Genomic DNA, 19,315 nt, shown 5'->3' with positions numbered 1-19,315 from the left:
TATTCGAAACTTTAAAAAATTATTTTCTTTATCTCTTATGTGATCTGTGATCAGTGATCTTTGATTATTACAATTACAATCACTATTGTAATTGTTGTGGAGTGCCATGAACAATATCCATGTAAGACAACAAGATTAATTGATAAATGTTGTTTGTGTTTCAACAACTCCACCGACTGACTCTTCCTTGGTCTCTCAGGCCTCAGGCCGTCTCCTCAGGCCTCCCTGTTCCCTGAGTTACAGCAATATTGAGATTAGGCCAGTTAATAACCCGACAATGGCTTCTAAGTGTTCAAGTGAAAAGAAGAATAGCATGTCTCTCACTTTAAATGAAAAGCTAGAAATGATTAAGTATAGTGAGGAAAGTATGTCAAAAGCTGAGACAGGCCTTAAGCTAGGTCTCTTGCACCAAATAGTTAGCTAAGTTGTGAACGCAAAGGAAAAGTTCTTGAAAGAAATTAAAAGTGGGGGGCGGGGCCAAGATGGCCAACTAGAAGCAGTAGCAATCTGTGGCTCCCATCTAAAAGAACCATAACAGCATGTGAATCCTGCACTGGCAGCCAAGGTATCCAGGTTTTGTCATCAGAACTGACTAGGCAACTGGCGTGACCCACGGAGAGGAAGGAAGAGCAGTGTGGTGCCGCAGCCCCCAGCCAAGGGAGGCAGTGAGTGAGCCTGCTACCCAGCCTGGGAAAACGTGCTTTTTCCACGGAACTGTGCAACCCACAGATCAGAAGATCTCACTTGGGAGCCCACACCTCCGGGGCCTAGGGTCCCAACCACAGAACCAAGCAGATTTTCAACAGCCACTAAGCTAGAATCTGCTTAAGCCTGCGGAGCTCCCCGCGGGAGGGGCAACCAGCACCACCGCTGTGGCTGCCTGCTGTCTAAGCCCTTTGAGCTCCTTTGCAGGAGGGGCTACAGCCGACACTGGGACTGATAGCTGCCTAACAAACTAAGCTCCCAGGGTGGGGGAAGGGTGGCAGCCATCTCTATAGCTCCAGGCCATGTCTTTCCCCTGCTGGAGCCAGGGAGGCTGGACGGCTTGCTTCCAAGAGGTATACCCCACAGTCCAACACACTAGCTGTGGCAGACTGTGGACAGAGCGCCTCTTCAGGCCGGACCTTGACATGTCCCTGCTCACTGGGTGGGGCCTCCCTGCAGGAACTCCAACAACTCCATCCAGGGACTTAGGGACAGACTCTAATCTTCCTGGGCTTGAGCCTCTAGAGGGAGAGGTGGCCACAGTCTCTGCGGACGGGTAGATTTAGTCTTCCCTCCTGGTAGTGCTGAGGAATCTAGGCAACCCAGATGAGTGGGTTTCCCCACAGTGAAGCACACCCCCTCCACCAAGGGGCAAAGTGCTTTGTTAAGTGTGTCCTGTTCCCTGTGTCACCCGACTGGGTGAGACCCTCCAACAGGGGTTGTCAGACACCCTATACAGTAGCATTTCTACCGGCATCAGGTTGGTGCCCCTTGAGGTCAGAGATCACAGAGGAAGGAGCAGGCACCCATCTTTGCTGTTCTCCAGCCTCCTGGAGTGACATCTCCAGGCATGGGAGTGAACCAGATGAGTAGGGCCTGAACAGTGAACCCCTAGCAAACTGCAGCAGCCCTACAGAAGAGGGACCTGACCATTGCAAGAAAAACAAACAAACAGAAAACAACGACAACAGCATCAACAACAAAAAAATTCCCTACAAAAACCCAATCCAAGGGTCAGCAGCCTCAAGGATTGATACTAGACAAACTTAGAAAGATGAGAAAGAATCAACAAAAAAAGATTGAAAACCCAAAAGGCCAGAGTGCCTCTTCTCCTCCAAATGATTGCAGTGCCTCTCTAGCAAGGGTGAAGAACTGGCTGGAGGATAAGATGGATGAATTGACAGAAGTAGGCTTCAGAAGGTGGGTAATAACAAACACTGCTGAGCTAAAGGAGCATGTTCTAACCCAATACAAACAAGCTAAGAACCTTGATAAAAGGTTACAGGAGCTGCTAACTAGAATAACAAGTTGAGAGAGGAATGTAAATGACCTGATGGAGCTCAAAAACACAGCATGAGAACTTCATGAAAAATACACAAGAATCAGTAGCTGAAGCGACCAAGTGGATATTAGAGTTTGAAGACTATTTTGCTGAAATAAGGCATGCAGGCAAGATTAGAAAAAAAGAATGAAAAGGAACAAATGGAACCTCTGAGAAATATGGGACTATGTAAAAAAAAACCAAACCTATGATGAGTGGAGTACCTGAAAAAGACAAGGAGAAAGGAACCAAGTTGCAAAACATACTTCAGGATATTATCCAGGAGAACTTCCCCAACCTAGCAAGACAGGCCAACATGCAAATTCAGGAAATACAGAGAACACTCTAAGATACTGCATGAGAAGATCAACCCCAAGACACATAATCATCAGATTCTCTAAGGTTGAGATGAAGAAAAAAATGTTAGAGGCAGCCAGAGACAAAGGCAGGGTTGCCAACAGAGGGGAGGAACATCAGACTAACAGTGGACCTCTCAGCAGAAACCCTACAAGCCAGAAGAGAGTGGGGGCCAATATTCAACATTCTTAAATAAAAGAATTTTCAACCCAGAATTTCATGTTCAGCCAGACTAAGCTTCATAAGTGAAGGAGAAATAAAATCCTTTCCAGACAAGCAAATGCTGAGAGATTTCATCACCATCAGGCCTGCCTTGCAAGAGCTCCTGAAGGAAGCACTGAATATGGAAAGGAAAAACTGGTACCAGCCACTGCAGAAACACACCAAAATATAAAGACCAATGACACTATGAAGAAACTGCATCAACTAGTGTGCAAAAATAACCAACTAGCATCATGATGACATAATCAAATTCACACATAACAATGTTAACCTTCAGTGTAAATGGGCTAAATGCCCTAATTAAAAGACACAGACAGGCAAATTGGATAAAGAGTCAAGACTCACTGGTGTCCTGTATTCAGGAGACCCATCTGACATGCAAAGACACACATAGGCTCAAAATAAAGGGATGGAAAATTTACCAAGCAAATGGAAAGAAAAAAAAAAGCAGGGGTTGCAATCCTAGTCTCTGACAAAACAGACTTTAAACCAACAAAGATAAAAAAAGACAAAGAAGGGCATTACATAATAGTAAAGGGACCAATTCAAAAAGAGGAGCTAACTATCCTAAATATATATGCACCCAATATAGAAGCACTCAGATTCATAAAACAAGTTCTTGGATGCCTACAAAGAGACTTAGATTCCCACACAATAATAGTGGAAGACTTTAACACTCCACTGTCATATTAGACAGATCAACAAGACAGAAAATTAACAAGGATATTCAGAACTTGAACTCAGCTCAGGATCAAGTGGACCTAATAGTTATCTACAGAACTCTCCACCCCAAATCAACAGAATACACATTCTTCTTAGTGCCACATGGCACTTATTCTAAAATTGACCACGTAACTGGAAGTAAAACACTCCTCAACAAATGTGAAAGAACTGAAATCATAACAAATAGTCTCACAGACCACAGTGTAATCCTATTAGAACTGAGGCTTAAGAAACTCACTGAAAACCACACAGTTACATGGAAATTGAACAACCTGCTCCTGAATGACTCCTGGGTAAATAATGAAATTAAGGCAGAAATCAAGAAGTTATTTGAAACCAATGAGAACAAAGACACAACATACCAGAATCTCTGGGACACAGCTAAAGCAGTGTTAAGAGGGAAATTTATAGCACTAAATGCCCACAAGAGAAAGCAGGAAAGATCTAAAATCGACATGCTAACATCACAATTAAAGAGCCAGAGAGGCAAGTGGAAACTAATCAAAAGCTAGCAGAACACAAGAAACAACTAAGATCAGAGCAGAATTCAAGGAGACAGCGACACAAAAAATCCTCCAAAAAAAAAAAAATCAATAAATCCAGGAGCTGGTTTTCTGAAAAAATTTACAAAATAGATTGACTGCTAGCTATCCTAATAAAGAAGAAAAGAGAGAAGACTCAAATAGACACAATAAATAATGATAAAGGGGACATCACCACTGATCCCACAGAATTAAAAACTGCTGGCCGGGCGTGGTGGCTCACGCCTGTAATCCCAGCACTTTGGGAGGCTGAGGTGGGCGGATCATGAGTTCAGGAGATCGAGACCATCCTGGCTAACACGGTGAAACCCTGTCTCTACTAAAATACAAAAAATTAGCCAGGCGTGGTGGCTGGCGCCTGGCACCTGGCGCCTGTAGTCCCAGCTACTCGGGAGGCTGAGGCAGGAGAGTGGCGTGAACCTAGGAGGCGGAGCTTGCAGTGAGCCGAGATCACGCCACTGCACTCCAGCCTGGGCCACAGAGTGAGACTCTGTCTCAAAAACAACAACAAAAACTGCCGTCAGAGAATACTGTAAACACCTCTATGCAAATAAACTAGAAAATCTAGAAGACACGGATAAATTCCTGGACACATACACCCTCCCAAGACTAAATCAGGAAGAAGTCCTGAATGGATTCAGAATCCCTGAATAGACCAATAACAGGTTCTGAAATTGAGGCAGTAATTAATAGTCTACCAACCAAAAAAAAATCCTGGGACCAGATGGATTCACAGCCGAATTCTACCAGAGATACAAAGAGGAGCTGGTACCATTCCTTCTGAAACTATTGCAAACAATTGAAAAGGAAGGACTCCTCCCTAACCCATTATATGAGGCCAGCATCATCCTACTACCAAAACCTGGAAGAGACGCAACAAAAAAAGAAAACTTTAGGCCAATATCTCTGATGAACATTGATGCAAAAATCCTCAATAAAATACTGGCAAACCCAATCCAGCAGTACATCAAAAAGCTTATCTAGCACGATCAAACTGGCTTCATCCCTGGGATTCAAGGCTGCTTTAACATAGGCAAATCAATAAACGTAATCCATCACATAAACAGAACCAATGACAAAAACCACATGATCATCTCAATAGATGCAGAAAAGGCCTTCGACAAAATTCAACGGCCCTTCCTGCTAAAAACTCTCAACAAACTAGGTATTGATGGAATATATCTCAAAATAATAAGAGCTATTTATGATAAAAACCCACAACCAATATCATACTGAATGGGCAAAAGCTGGAAACATTCCCTTTGAAAACCAGCACAAGACAAGGATGCCTTCTTTCACTATTCCTATTCAACATAGTATTGGAATTTCTGGCCAGGGCAATCAGGCAAGACAAAGAAATAAATGGTATTCAAGTAGGAAGAGAGGAAGTCAAATTGACTCTGATTGCAGACAACATGGTTCTATATTTAGAAAACCCCATTGTCTCAGCCCCAAAACTCCTTAAGCTGATAAGCAACTTCAGCAGTCTCAGGATACAAAATCAATGTGCAAAATACACAAGCATTCCTATATACCAATTATAGACAAGCGGAGAGCCAAATCATGAATGAACTCCCATTCACAATTGCTACAAAAAGAATAAAATACCTAGGAATACAGCTAACAAGGTATGCGAAGAACCTCTTCAAGGAGAACTACAAACCACTCACTGCTCAAGGAAATAAGAGAGGACACAAACAAATGAAAAAACATTCCATCCTCATGAATAGGAAGAAACAATATCATGAAAATGGCCATACTGCCCACAGTAATTTATAGACTCAATGCTCTTCCCATCAAACTACCATTGACATTCTTCACAGAATTAGAAAAAACTACTTAAAAAGGGCCCGTATAGCTAAGACAATCTTAAGCAAAAACAACATAGCTGGAAGCATCATGCTACCTGACTTCAAACTAGACTACAAGGCTACAGTAACCAAAACAGCACGGTACTGGTGCCAAAACAGACATATAGACCAATGGAACAGAACAGAGACCTCAGAGATAACACCACACATCTACAACCATCTGATCTTTGACAAACCTGACAAAAACAAGCTGGGGAAAGAATTCCCTATTTAATAAATGGTGCTAGGCAAACTGGTTAGCCATATGCAGAAAACTGAAATTGGACCCCTTCCTTACACCTTATACAAAAATTAACTCAAGATAGATTAAAGACTTAAATGTAAAACCTAAAATCATAAAAACCCTAGAAGAAAACCTAGGCAATACCATTCAGGACGTAGGCATGGGCAAAGACTTCATGGCGAAAATGCTAAAAGCAATAGCAGCAAAAGCCAAAATTGACAAATGAGATCTAATTAAACTAAAAAACTTCCACACAGCAAAAGAAACTCTCATTAGAGTGTACAGACAACCTACAGAATGGGAGAAAATTTTGCAATCTACCCATCTGACAAAGGTCTAATATCTAGAATCTACAAGGAACTTAAATTTACAAGAAAAAAACCCCATCAAAAAGTGGGCATAGGATATAACAGCATTTCTGAAAAGAAGACATTTATGCAGCCAACAAACATACGAAAAAAAGCTCATCAATACTGGTCATTTGAGAAAAGCAAATCAAAACCAGAATGACATACCATCTCACACCAGTCAGAATGGCAATTATTAAGAAGTCAAGAAACAATTGATTCTGGCGAGGCTGTTGAGAAATAGGAATGCTTTTACACTGCTGGTGGGAATGAAAATTAGTTCAAGTATTGTGGAACACAGTGTGGTGATTCCTCAAGGGTCTAGAACCAGAAAAACCATTTGACCCAGCAATCCCATTATTGGGTATATACCCAAATGAATATAAATCATTCTGCTATAAAGACACATACACATGTATGTTTATTGCAGCACTATTTACAATAGCAAAGACATGGAACCAATCCAAATGCCCATCAATGAGAGACTGGATAAAGAAAACGTGGTGCATATACACCATGGAATACTATGCAGCCATAAAAAGGAATGAGAGCATGTCCTTTGCAGAGACATGGATGAAGCTGGAAGCCATCATCCTCAGCATACTAACCCAGGAACAGAAAACCAAACACTGCATGTTCTCATTGATAAGTGGGAGTTGAACAGTGAGAACACATGGACAAAGGAAGGAGAACAACATAAACCAGGGCTAGTCGGGGGGTGGGGGCCAAGGGGAGGGAGAGCATTAGGACAAATAGCTAATGCATGCGGGGCTTGAAACCTAGATGATGGGTTGATAGGTGCAGCAAACCACCATGGCACATGTATACCTACGTAACAAACCTACACATTCTACACTTGTATCCCGGAACTTAAAGTAAAAGTAAATAAATAAATAAATAAAAATAAATTTAAAGTGCTATTCCAGTGAGCATATTAGTGATAAGTAAGCAAAACAGCCTTCTTGCTGATATGGAGAAAGTTTTAGTGGTCAGAGTGGAAGATCAAACCAGCCATAACATTCCCTTAACCAAAGCCAGATCCAGAGCAAGGCTTCACTCTTTTCAATTCTATGAAGGCTGAGAGAGGCGAGGAAGCTTCAGAAGAATAGTTGGAAGATAGCAGAGGTTGGTTTATGTAGTTAAGAAAAGAAGCTATCTTTATAACATAAGCAAGTGCTGATGCAGAAGCTGTAGCAAGTTGTCTAGAAGATCTAGCTAAGATAATTTATGAAGGTGGCTACATGGAACAACAGACTTTTAATGTGGATGAAGCAGCCTTCTATTGGACAAAGATGCCATCTAGAACTTCAATAGCTAGAGAGAAGTCAATACCTGGCTTCAGTGAAGGACAGACTGAATTTCTTGTTATGGGATAATGCAGCTAGTGACTTAAATTAGAAGGCAATACTTATTTACCATGCCAAAAATCCTAGGGCCCTTAAGAAATATGCTAAATCTACTCTACTTATGCTCTATAAATGGAACAAAAAAGTCTGATGGCACCACATCTGTTTACAGTATGGTTTACTGAATCTTTTAAGCCCACCTTTGAAACCTACTGCTCAGAAATTTTTTTTTTTCCAAGTATCACTGCTTATGGGCAATGCTCATAGCCACCCAAGAGCTCTGATGGGGATGTACAAGGAGATTAATGTTGTTTTCATGCCTGCCAATACAATATTTATTCTGCAGCCCATGGAGTAAGGAGTAATTTCAACTTTTCAGTGTTGTGATTTTAGAAATACTTTTCATACAGCTGCCATAGATAGTGATTTCTTTGATGGATCTAGGCAAAGTGAACTGAAAATCTTCAGGAAAGGATTTACCATCTAGATGGCACTGACAACATTCATGACTCAATAGGTGAGATCAAAATACCAACATTAATACGGATTTGGAAGATGTTGATTCCGACTCTCATGGATGACTTCGAGGGGTTCAAGACTTCAGTAGAGGAAGTAACTGCAGATGTGGTGGAAATAGCAAGAGAACTAGACGTAGAAGTACAGCCTGAAGATGAGGCTAAATTGCTACAATTTCATAATAATACTTGAATGAATGAGAAATTTCTTCTTATGAATGAGCAAAGAAAGTTGTTCCTTCAGATGGAATCTACTTCTGGTAAAGATGCTGTGAACAGTATTGAAATGACAATAAAGGATTTAGACTATTAGATAAACTCAGTTGATAAAGAAGTGACAGGATTTGAGAAGATTGACTCCAATTTTAAGAGAACTTTTAGATGAAATGTTATCAACTGCATTACATATCACAGGGAACTCTTTCGTGAAAGAAAAAATCAATTGATGGGGCCAAATTCATTGTTGTCTTATTTTTATGAAATTGCCACAGTTACCTCAATCATCAGCAGCCATCATTCTGATTAGTCAGCAGCCATCAACTTGGAGGCAAGACCCTCCAGAAGCAGAAAGATGATGACTTGCTGAAAGCTCAGAGGATTGTTTGCATTTTTTAGCAATAAAGTATTTTAAAATTAAGGTATATACCTTTTTTAGATGTAATGTTATTGCACTTTTAATAGACTACAGTATAAAGTAAGCATAACTTTTATATACACTAGGAAACCAAAAAATATGTGACTTGCTTTATTGGGATATTTGCTTTATTGAGCTTTTATTTGGTCTGGAACCAAACCTGTAATATATCAGAGGTATGCCTGTAATTGAAACCATGAGAGTGGCTGAGATTATTCTGGGAGAGTCTGTAGAGCAAGAAGAGCAGTGAGTCATTTCTAAATGCAATGAGAGGTATTTAGAATAACAGTCTCTTTGTTTTACTGATGAGGAAATTGAGGCCTGGCACCAGAGAGATTTTGGGATTTTCCTATATAGCTAAGGAGGGGAAACTGGAACTTGAAACTGGGTCTCCTGATTCCAAGTCACTATTCCTTCTATCATATTGATCTCAAAATAACAATCCTAATTCAGGGGAAACTTGCAGGAAATTTGCTTTAGAATGCCCCTGGGGAATAATCCAATTATTGATATGATATGTCTTTTTTGTCTGAATTCTGTAGAAACAAACATCAATTATTTTATCCACATGTTTACATTGTTCTAGGATGAGAATTACTATAAATACATTAGATAAAAAATTATTTGATTCTAAATCCATGGCAGGTTTATGTAAAACTCTGCAAGTCTATAACTTTTATACGTTTATAAAATGATTGGCAGATGAAGCCTGTTATTTGAGCCCATTAAGAAAGAACATAGGAACTTCTGTGCATATAAGCAGAGACTGAATGTCAGGGTGTTGCTATAGTCACAAAACAAACTTGGTATCATTATTACCTGTTTTAATCATTTGTCTAACCATAGAGAGTACTAACATAGATTCTACCATGGTAGGGCAGTAGTGGTCTCTATGAAATAAGTTTTATTTACTCCTTAATAACTGTTGTTAACTCAGTCATTTTTATATCTTTGTTTTCCTTAGAAACTGACTTATGCAAAGGAAACTATAAGCAGGTGAGTGTCTCTTTTTCCCAAAATTCATGTTTGGCAACACAGATGTGTCATAGCCTAATTCAAGACTCACCCCAAATTTAATGGTGCCTTTCTATTTTCTTGCCAGTTCGCAATGACCAGGCCTGTGGATAAGTCCCAAATATTTTTCCTCATTCCCAAGCCACCTTTCTTTTCAGACCATGACCACAGCCACTGTGCGCATTTGCTGTCTGAACTTATTATGAGGCAAACTTGCTCCTCTCTTAGATAAGAAAACAGATTTATGGTTTATATGGAGTGACCTATTGTTGTTGAGGTTTAAAGGCTAATGATGAAATTGTTATGAAATTGTACACCACAGTGGAGAATAGTTTATTAAATGATGGGTGGTGCTATGGATCAATTTATTGACTATTGATGATTATGTTCTTGAAACATAGGAATAGCATAACCTATTATGATTCTTGACTCTGTTCACTGTGGGCTTAGAGCTAAGGTCGTTTCTGGCTTCTGGGAAGTATTAGTACAAAGAAGATCACAGAAGGTAAGGGATTTTGAGCCTATAGGGGCTAAAGCTTTCCAAGTCTATTCATCCTGAGAGCATCTGAATTATAACAGCATGTGGGTAGTTATATAGGAAGGTACCACTAGAGCATGCAATCCAGGTCATAGTTCAGAATTTTGCCTCAAATTAGAGGGAAGGACAGATTGAAAAAACCAAGTAGGTGAGTCAGTGTACAGAGATCCAACCTGGGCATCAGAGTCAGGGCAAAACCATAAATGGAATATATATGTGGGTGGTAGTGGGGTATATCCAGGTTTCAAATCAAACACAAATGAATAGGAAAGAAGTGGGACTCTGTGTGGTCTTATTCAAACAGCCAATGGCACTGAGTCTATACCAGGGTGTGGGATTGAGCATTTACTTAAATATGGGGCCATGTGGTCTCTTGGGTGTGGTTTACTCTGTTTTATTTTGTACATTTATTTATTTAGAGACAGGGTCTTGCTCTGTCACCCAGGCTGGAGTGCGGTGGCATGATCACACCTCACTGCAGCCTCGTGCTCCCAGGCTTAAGTGATCCTCCACTTCTGCCTCCCAAGTAGTTGGGACTACAGGCACACACCATCATGCCCAGCTAACTTTTTTGTATTTTTCTGTAGAAACAGGGTTTTGCTATGTTGTCCAGGCTAGTTTTGATCTCCTGGGCTCAAGCAATTGGCCCGCCTCAGCCTCCCAAAGTGTTGGGATTGATTGCAGGTGTGAGCCACTATGCCTGGCCGTGTGTGGTTTCTTCACCACAGAGAGGCAGAGCTCAGAGATTCCTTGTGATTGCCATTGCAACAGACAGTGGATCTGTAAATCTATAGTTGTAATGATAGAACTAGAAGGAACCTTAGAGGTCACCTCATCCAACTTTCACAGTTTATTGGCTCGATTAACTTCTCTAAGCTCTCTCTAAGTTCATTGTGCCCGAAGCTATATCAATCATTTCGTCACAAATCTGTTTCTTTCTACGTTCCTCTCATCAGTGAATGAATGGCATTATCATCCATCTAGTTGCCCATATTCTTTTCTCTTTCTTTCTCCCTTCCTTCTCTTCTCCTATTTTCTAATTATCTCTTGATTCCATCCATTTCTCTCTGACCCCACAGTCCCTATACTAATTCATATAATCAACACTTATTTCCTGGTACAAAGGCTTGCCAAGAGGTCTCTCTACTTCCCTCTGAGCCCTCCTCTCCACCCTGGCCAGAAATCTTCAAAAGAATAAATTTGATCATGTGCCTCTCCTCTGTAAGACAATTTAATAGTTCCTCATTGCTTTTAAGATCAAAATTAACATGACCCGCAAGGCTCTTCACAGTTAGGCCTGTGCCCAGCCTCATCTGTCTCAGTTTCCTTCTCAAACTCTATGGTTCAGCCATAGTTTTTTACAGTACCCTTGAGCCATTATGTTTCCATATTTGTTGCCTGACTAACATTATCAAACATGTAATAGCATTTTAACATTTATTGATTGCTTACAGTATACTATTTTACATGTATTAATTTATTTAATCCTCTGAGTTTAGCCCTCTGAATTATGTACTTTTACTATCTTTATTTGATAGATGAAGAAACAGTATTAGAGTTTAAATAACTCAAGGTAATCCAGGTCATTTGATTCTTAAGCATCTGATTTTTAACCTCTATTAATACTGCCTTTTACTGTGTAAAATATGTCACCTCACTTAATTATTACAATAACAACAACCAAAAACCTAAGTTAGTAATACCCTTACAGGAATCCAAAATATGAATAAAATCAGTAATTGCACAAAATACCTAAAGCCTGACTCTTCTTGAAAAACCTACCATGTAGCCTTTAGCGGGTTTCTGTAGGATCCTGATGAATGAATAAAAAAAGTATCTTACTCATTTTTGTAACCCTAATAGGTAACATTCTTGAGGAAATGAACCATATTTTCTTCATCCAATCCACCATTGATGGGCACCTCGATTGATTTCATGTTTTTGCTGTTATGAATAGCTAATGATGAACATATGAGTGCATGTGGCTTTTTGATATAATGATATGGGATTGCTGGTTTGAATGGTAGCTCTGTTTTAAGTTCTTTGAGAAATCTGCAAACTGCTTTCACAGTGGCTGAACTAATTTACATTCCTACTAATAGTATATAAGCATTTCTTTTTCTCTGCAACCTCATCAACATCTGTTATTTTCTCACTTTTTAGTAGCCATTCTGACTGGTGTGAGATGGTATTTCATTGTAGTTTTGATTTGCATTTCCCTGAGTGTTACTGATGCTGAGCATTTTTTCATATATTGACCTCATGTATGTCTTCTTTTGAGAAGTGTCTTTTCCTTTGCCTACTTTTTAATGGGGTTATTTGCTTTTTGCTGGTTGAATTGTTTAAATTCCCTATAGATTCTGGATATTAGACCTTTGTCAGATGCCTAGTTTGTGAATATTTTCTCCCATTCTGTAGGTTGTCTGTTTAGTATGTTGATAGTTTATTTTGCTGTGCAAAAGCTCTTTAGTTTAATGAAGTCCCACTTGTCAATTTTTGTTTTTGTTGCAATTGCTTTTGGGGGCTTGGCCATAAATTCTTTGCCAAGGCCAATGTTGAAAAAGATATTTTCTAAGTTTTCTTCTAGAATTTTTATAGTTTGAGGTCTTACATTTAAATATTTAATCAATTTTTAGTTAATTTTGGTATATGATAAAAGGTAGGGTTCCAGTTTTTTTTATTCTACATATGGCTAGCCAGTTATCCCAGCAGCATTTATTGAATGGGGAGTCCTTTCCCCATTGTTCATTTTTGTCAGACTTGTTGAAGATCAGATGGTTGTAGATGTGAAGCTTTATTTCTGAGTTTTCTATCCTGTTCCATTGGTCTATTTGTCTGTTTTTGTACCAGTACCATTCTGTTTTGGTTGCTGTAGCCTTATAGTGTGGTTGGAAGTTGGATAGTGTGATGCCTCTGGCTTTGTTCTTTTTGCTTAGGATACTTTGGCTATTCAGGCTCTTTTTTGGTTCCACATGAATTTTAAAGTAGCTTTTTCTAATTCTGTGAAGAATGACATTGCTAGTATGATAGGAATAGCATTGAATCTGTAAATTGCTTTGGGCAGTATGGTCATTTTAATGACATTGATTCTTCCAATCCATGAGCATGAGACTTTTTTGATTGATTCAGCTTTGGGTGTGGCCAAGGTTGCCACACTGTAAATTTTGCAAAGGCTATGTTTCCATATTAATTAATCATGGTTACAAGCTAAGTACATTTTGTTCCAATAGATTCTGTGTTACTATACCCTGACAGTAACACAATATTCCTGAAAACCTAACTTCAGACCTTACTGGATTTCATCATTCAAAGAGGAAAAATTTAGATCTGTGCTTTTTTCCTGCTAAGAGATTTATTTCTTGCATAATGTATCAACTAATAAATAACTGATCAGAGTGCACCTCATTCACAACTACTAGGAGGTGATTAGAGAAGGAGGGGAAATGAATGAAAGTCTGTTAATTGGCTAAAGCATAATGGGTTTTCTCTGGAGCTGCCCCAAATTGATCATCTCATTCATTTCCTTGGGTTCTCCTGCCTGCTGATTCAAACTGTCCCATCTTTCTGTGCATCAGCTGGAAACAAACACCTTCATTCTCTCCTTCACCATCCCAACTCCCAAGAGGAATTTTTACAAAGAAGGTAGAATGATTCTGCTCATGTGAAGAGAAAGTTTTCCATCATAAGAACTAGCCTATAATGCAGCACATGCCATCGGAAGCTAGACTGGTAATGCGAGGCATATATAGTGTGAGTACATATATCTACAAATGTTGAGGCAGTATAATTTCCAAGCATTCAAAGTACTGATATGCACTTAAATGTTAAAACATCATAAAGATGCCAAGGGGAAGAGAGATGAGACTTTTTCTTCATTATCTTGTCATAGAATTAGGCTGGTAGACTTCATGGTAGACCACTATAAGAGGTAGACCATAATTTATTTTTCTGGATTGGATATTGAAGCATGCCATTTCACTCTAAATCTGGGCCTAATAACTAAAAATACTAACATATCAGCAGTTACTTAGAATATTGTAAAAAGCTTCTTACTCACAAGAATGGACAATGATATTTGCCCTTTTAAATGTTTTAGAATAACCATACTCAATAATCACCTAATTAGAGTCATTTTAATAAAATTAAAAATATTAGCTAATACGAATGTATTAGTTATAGGCCAGACATTGTTCTAGGTACTTTATTACTTGTATTAATTTACTTAATCCTCTGAACAATATAATGAGGTAGGTATTAATATTATCCTTCTCTTAAAGAGAAGGAAATTATGGCATAGAGAACTTAAGGGACTTGTCCAAGGTCACAAAGCCAGTATTCAACCCCTATGCTATAATGCATATGTATTTAAATTATTAGAATATTTTACATCATTCAGAGATTAAAAAATCAGTTTTCTTTGTTGTACATATATGTGTGTGAATGAGAAAGACAAACATGAAGAATGAAAAAAAGTATTTAAATGGTTTCTATAATTTACATACTAAAAGCCCAGACTTCATCACTACACCATGTATCCATGTTACAAAATGGCACTTGTACCCCCTAAATCTACCAAAATTTATAAAAATTTAAAATTAAAAATGATATAATGAACTTTTCTATAGATATTTGTACCAATTTCAAAATCATATCTGCTGAAATTCAAAGGAGCTAACTTCAAATGAAGAAAGATTTAGAAAGTAACTACTTTATATTAGACAGACTTCTCCATGATAATGTTTCTCAAACCATCAGTTGTCAGCATATTGAATATGTACCATGTGGCCTGGCTGTGAGTCCATGCAATAAGGCAGTATATGAGAGAGACAGAGCTGTAGACAGGAGAGATATTGAAATTTTAGTGTTTCTCTTATCAACAACTTGTGCTAAATCTTGGTTGTTTCACTTTAAATAAAAATACCTGTTTCTCAGGCTTTAAGAAAACATCAAATGATCAAGAATAGGATTCCTAGAAGAGCAGGAAGTCTATGTCTTTCTGTGTCTGTAGCACATTCAGTGAGAGTAGGGGCAGAATGTACTGATCCCTGTGTGTCTTTCTGTCAGGGATGTGGCCTAGTGCAGCGTTATCCTTTTGGTGCACACTGGCAGTACTCTTGGGGCAAAGATGGACCAGTAGAGGGATAGTGGTGTTACTCCCTGACCTCTTATGAGATGACATATCCCCAACCCTACCATCATCCCTTACACATCTGCATTTATAGACATATAGAGCTTTACATTTTAACAAGATTTTTTACATTTAATTGTCACAATTACCCTATGAAATTTTTACAGGATGAAATTCTCTGAGTTCACAAAACTTAATGAGACTTGTTTACAATTCCAGTCATTAAGTGACAGAAAAATGGAACTATCAAATTAGTTAACAGTCTCTGGGACATTCTAGCAATGTCAGCAAAAGGAAAGTTGACTAATTTGATGGTTGTGGTTTATTAGAAAGCAAGAATTCAGTAATGGTTCTATTTTTTTACAGTTTTGTTTCTTTAAAAAAAAGGTTAAATTATGAAATATCTCAGACATAGAGACAAATATTAAGCCTACTCTGACTCTGGCCCTCTCAAACTTGTGCTGCAGGAGATGATGGTAACTACAGTAAGCAGATGGCATTGGAAGTGCATTGAAATCCTGTGTGCACAGCTAGGACAAGGAATATTACTTCTTTTAGAAACTGCTAGGCACAGATTTTGAGTCTGTCCTAAATATACATGAATTTGTTTGTTTAATGCCTACTAAGGATATTTATGCATTCTCCTTTTGCCATTCAAATGATTTTGTTTTTTTTTTGTTCATATTGATAAATAAATCTTGATTTAGTTTCTTGAATTGAATATTAGAATTTGTTTACCAATAAAAATATTGATTCATTGGATTCATTAAAACAATGAGTCTCTTTTACTGGAAAGTTCTCTACTCTCTGGGAAGGTTTACTAAGAAGAGCACTGGACTGGGCATCAAGAGACTTTTTCTTTTTGCCTCTACCTGGCTACTTCGATTTTGGATAAATGACTCAAACAATCTGATGCAATGTTTTTTATCTATAAACTGAGAAGATGGAAGACAACTCATATTTATGATGACATCTCTATGTGAATGTCAAGTAGACATTTCAAACTCAACACATCCACAACTGAACTCCCATGCCCCCAACCCAATTAACTCTGCATTTCTATTGGTGACAACTTTATTGTGTCTGTCATGCAGACCAAAACTTTGTGATCATGCTTTATATTTCCGTTTCTCCCACACCTCACATCCAATCCATCAAGAAATTCTGTTGCCTGTAGATTCAAAATATATCTCGAATCTGATCACTTTTCACCATCTTCACTGCCACCACCCTGGTATGAGCCACCAGCATCTTTTATTCTTATAATAGCTTCTTAACATGTCTAACCCTTTCCCAACTACAGTACATTTTCAACACAGCAGCCAGAGTTATTTTTTATTTTTCTTATTAGTCTATATATTTGTCAGCTAAGGGGATTTTAACATTTGCTTAGAACAGTGTTTATCAAACTTTTCTCCCAAAGTCCTCAGTGGCAGAAAATATGGGCAGTATAGCTCAGAGTTTTTTGTTTTGTTTTGTTTTTGCAAATCCAAACTTCCTTTTCTTTTCTTAAGACTTCACGCACTCTTTTGTATTTTGCTATGTAGTATATCAGTATGTATAAATTTTATATAAATTGATTTATTTCCTCAAATATCACACAAAATGGAAGCTTTGGAAATGGAGCCAAATCTACTCTGTGGCTTCTGGCCATCTACTGTATACTCTGTATATATGTACCATGTTGGAAAGAGTCTTAGAACAAACAAATTGATGGGGTTTATTCAAAAACTTTCTATGAAAACAAAACACCTTCATCATATAGTTAGTTCTACTATAACATGATATATTATTTCCTAAAAATTGTTGAAAATCATGCGATAAAAACTACAGGGGCAATGGGAATAATAAAGTTAGGGGCACAATACCCAAAAACTTTGTCAACAATACATTTAAAAAAAAAAAGGAAACTAGTGGCTGGCGCAGTGGCTCAACGCCTGTAATCCCAGCACTTTGGGAGGCTGAGGCAGGCAGATTACTTGAGATCAGGAGTTCAAGACCAGCCTGGCCAACATGGTGAAATCCCGTCTCTACAAAAATACAAAAAAAATTAGCCAGGCATGGTGGCGTGCACCTGTAATCCTGACTGCTCGGGAGGCTAAGGCAGGAGAATAGCTTGAACCTGAGAGGCAGAGGTTGCAGTGAGCCGAGATTGCGCCACTGCACTCCAGCCTGGGCAACAACAGAGTGAGACTCCATCTCAAAAACAAACAAAAAGTAACCTAATAAAAATGATGGCACAGTTTACATGTCCCATGTGGTTAAGAAATACACAAATACCATAATAAATATGTCACTTAACCTTGATGAATTTCTGACATTTGTTCGTAAAATTGGACACTGGAAAGATTGTAGCTTATAAATTATTGTAAAGTGATGGAAGGAGAGTTATGTGAAGAAGGACAGAAAGTTGTAACACTATACGAGGGTAGGTGTGGTTCATAACTCATGGGTGAACTAAGGTAGCTGGAAGATGTCTGAAGTGTTGGGCATGAGAGTGCTTGGTGTATTCCTGCGTGGTCTCTGTTCATCTGGGTGGTTTTGTTTGTTCATCTAGTGTTTCTCACAATGAAATTGGGTATAGGTAAAGGAGAAATCTGTATTATGCTCAACTGTTTCTTAATATATTAATCATGTTGAAACAAATTTACAAATAAATAGCATAGCAGAACTGACTGTATGTATCATGTATCTCTATTGATAAGTCACTGCCTGTACTAGGTATAAATAATAGAGGATACAAGATATTCACTATTCTTAGAAAATAAGGCATATAAAGAAATAACAATACATAACTAAAATATAAGTGAATTTTGAAAATTTAAAAATTTGTATTCTGCCTGAAACTAGGGCAGATGAGGTTGAAGTGGGGTGGAGACTGCCGACTGTGGGAGATGCTGAAGGGGGTGACATGGGGCTAGCTCACACTGGGAGTGATACCATAGCAGTGGCCTAAGAATTTACTCAGCCTGTCTTTCTCCGCTTGAATATTACCATCATCCATTAAAACCCTTATTTGCCCACGATTTCCATGGACCACAAAGCCAAATATATATATTTTTTCAGCAAATATTTTATTCTCTTTGGGATGACATGTGTCACTACTCCATTAACTCCTGTTTCCACTATTCAAATTTATTTTTATAAATTTTTTGAGATTATTTTTGTATTCTCTGTGTAAAGAGATTCTTGTATTAGTTTTCTACTGCTGCTTTAACTAATTAGTCTGACCTTGGCAGCTTAAAACAACATAGATTATCTTATAGTTCTGCAGTTCAAAAGCCTCCTTTGGGTCTCAAAGTATCAGCAGGGCTGTGTTCCTTTTTAGAAGCTGTAGGGGAGAATCTGTTTTCTTGCCTTTTCTAGCTTCTACAGACCACCCACATTTCTTGGCTCATGGCCCACTTCCATCTTCAAAGACAGCAATGGCCGGTGGAGTCTCTCTCACATTCCATCACTCTGACTTTCTTCTGTCTCCCTCTTCCACATGAAAGGGTCCCTGTGATTACATGGAGCCTACTGGATAACCCAGCATACTCTGCCTATTTTAAGATCTGCCGATTAGCAAGCTTAATTCTACTTGCAACCTTAATTCCCCTCTCTGGGAATTAAGATATGGCCCTCTTTGGGAGGCTAGTATTCTGCCAATCACAATTCTCTGTAATTTAAATTGCAGACCTCTATGCAAACTCTAATACATCTGCTAATGTATGTCTTGCACCAAATACTCTGCTATATCCTATTTTAAACATCTCCTGCTATCAGTTGCCAACTCTTAAAAAGAACATTTTCTGCCTGTATTCAGGACCTTAAATTCTGTCTTTCCTCT

The 19,315-nt window shown here is 38.5% G+C and overlaps 1 protein-coding gene across 4 annotated transcripts in view; it reads left to right on the top strand.

The window, feature by feature from the left end:
* The window catches only part of IMPG2 (interphotoreceptor matrix proteoglycan 2), a 96,845-nt gene that overhangs the window by 19,180 nt on the left and 58,350 nt on the right, over positions 1-19,315 (top strand). For all 4 annotated transcript variants that reach the window (XM_063806058.1, XM_016941572.4, XM_054682105.2 and 1 more), the window contains exon 4: positions 9,771-9,802. In XM_063806058.1, coding sequence (XP_063662128.1) covers positions 9,771-9,802 — 32 coding nt within the window. The remainder of the gene's footprint in view (positions 1-9,770; positions 9,803-19,315) is intronic.

The sequence above is a fragment of the Pan troglodytes genome, chromosome 2, assembly GCF_028858775.2.
Source record: "Pan troglodytes isolate AG18354 chromosome 2, NHGRI_mPanTro3-v2.0_pri, whole genome shotgun sequence".
Lineage (NCBI taxonomy): Eukaryota > Metazoa > Chordata > Mammalia > Primates > Hominidae > Pan > Pan troglodytes.
The sequence above is the reverse complement of the archived record's forward strand: the minus strand, read 5'-3'. Positions and strand labels throughout refer to the sequence as shown.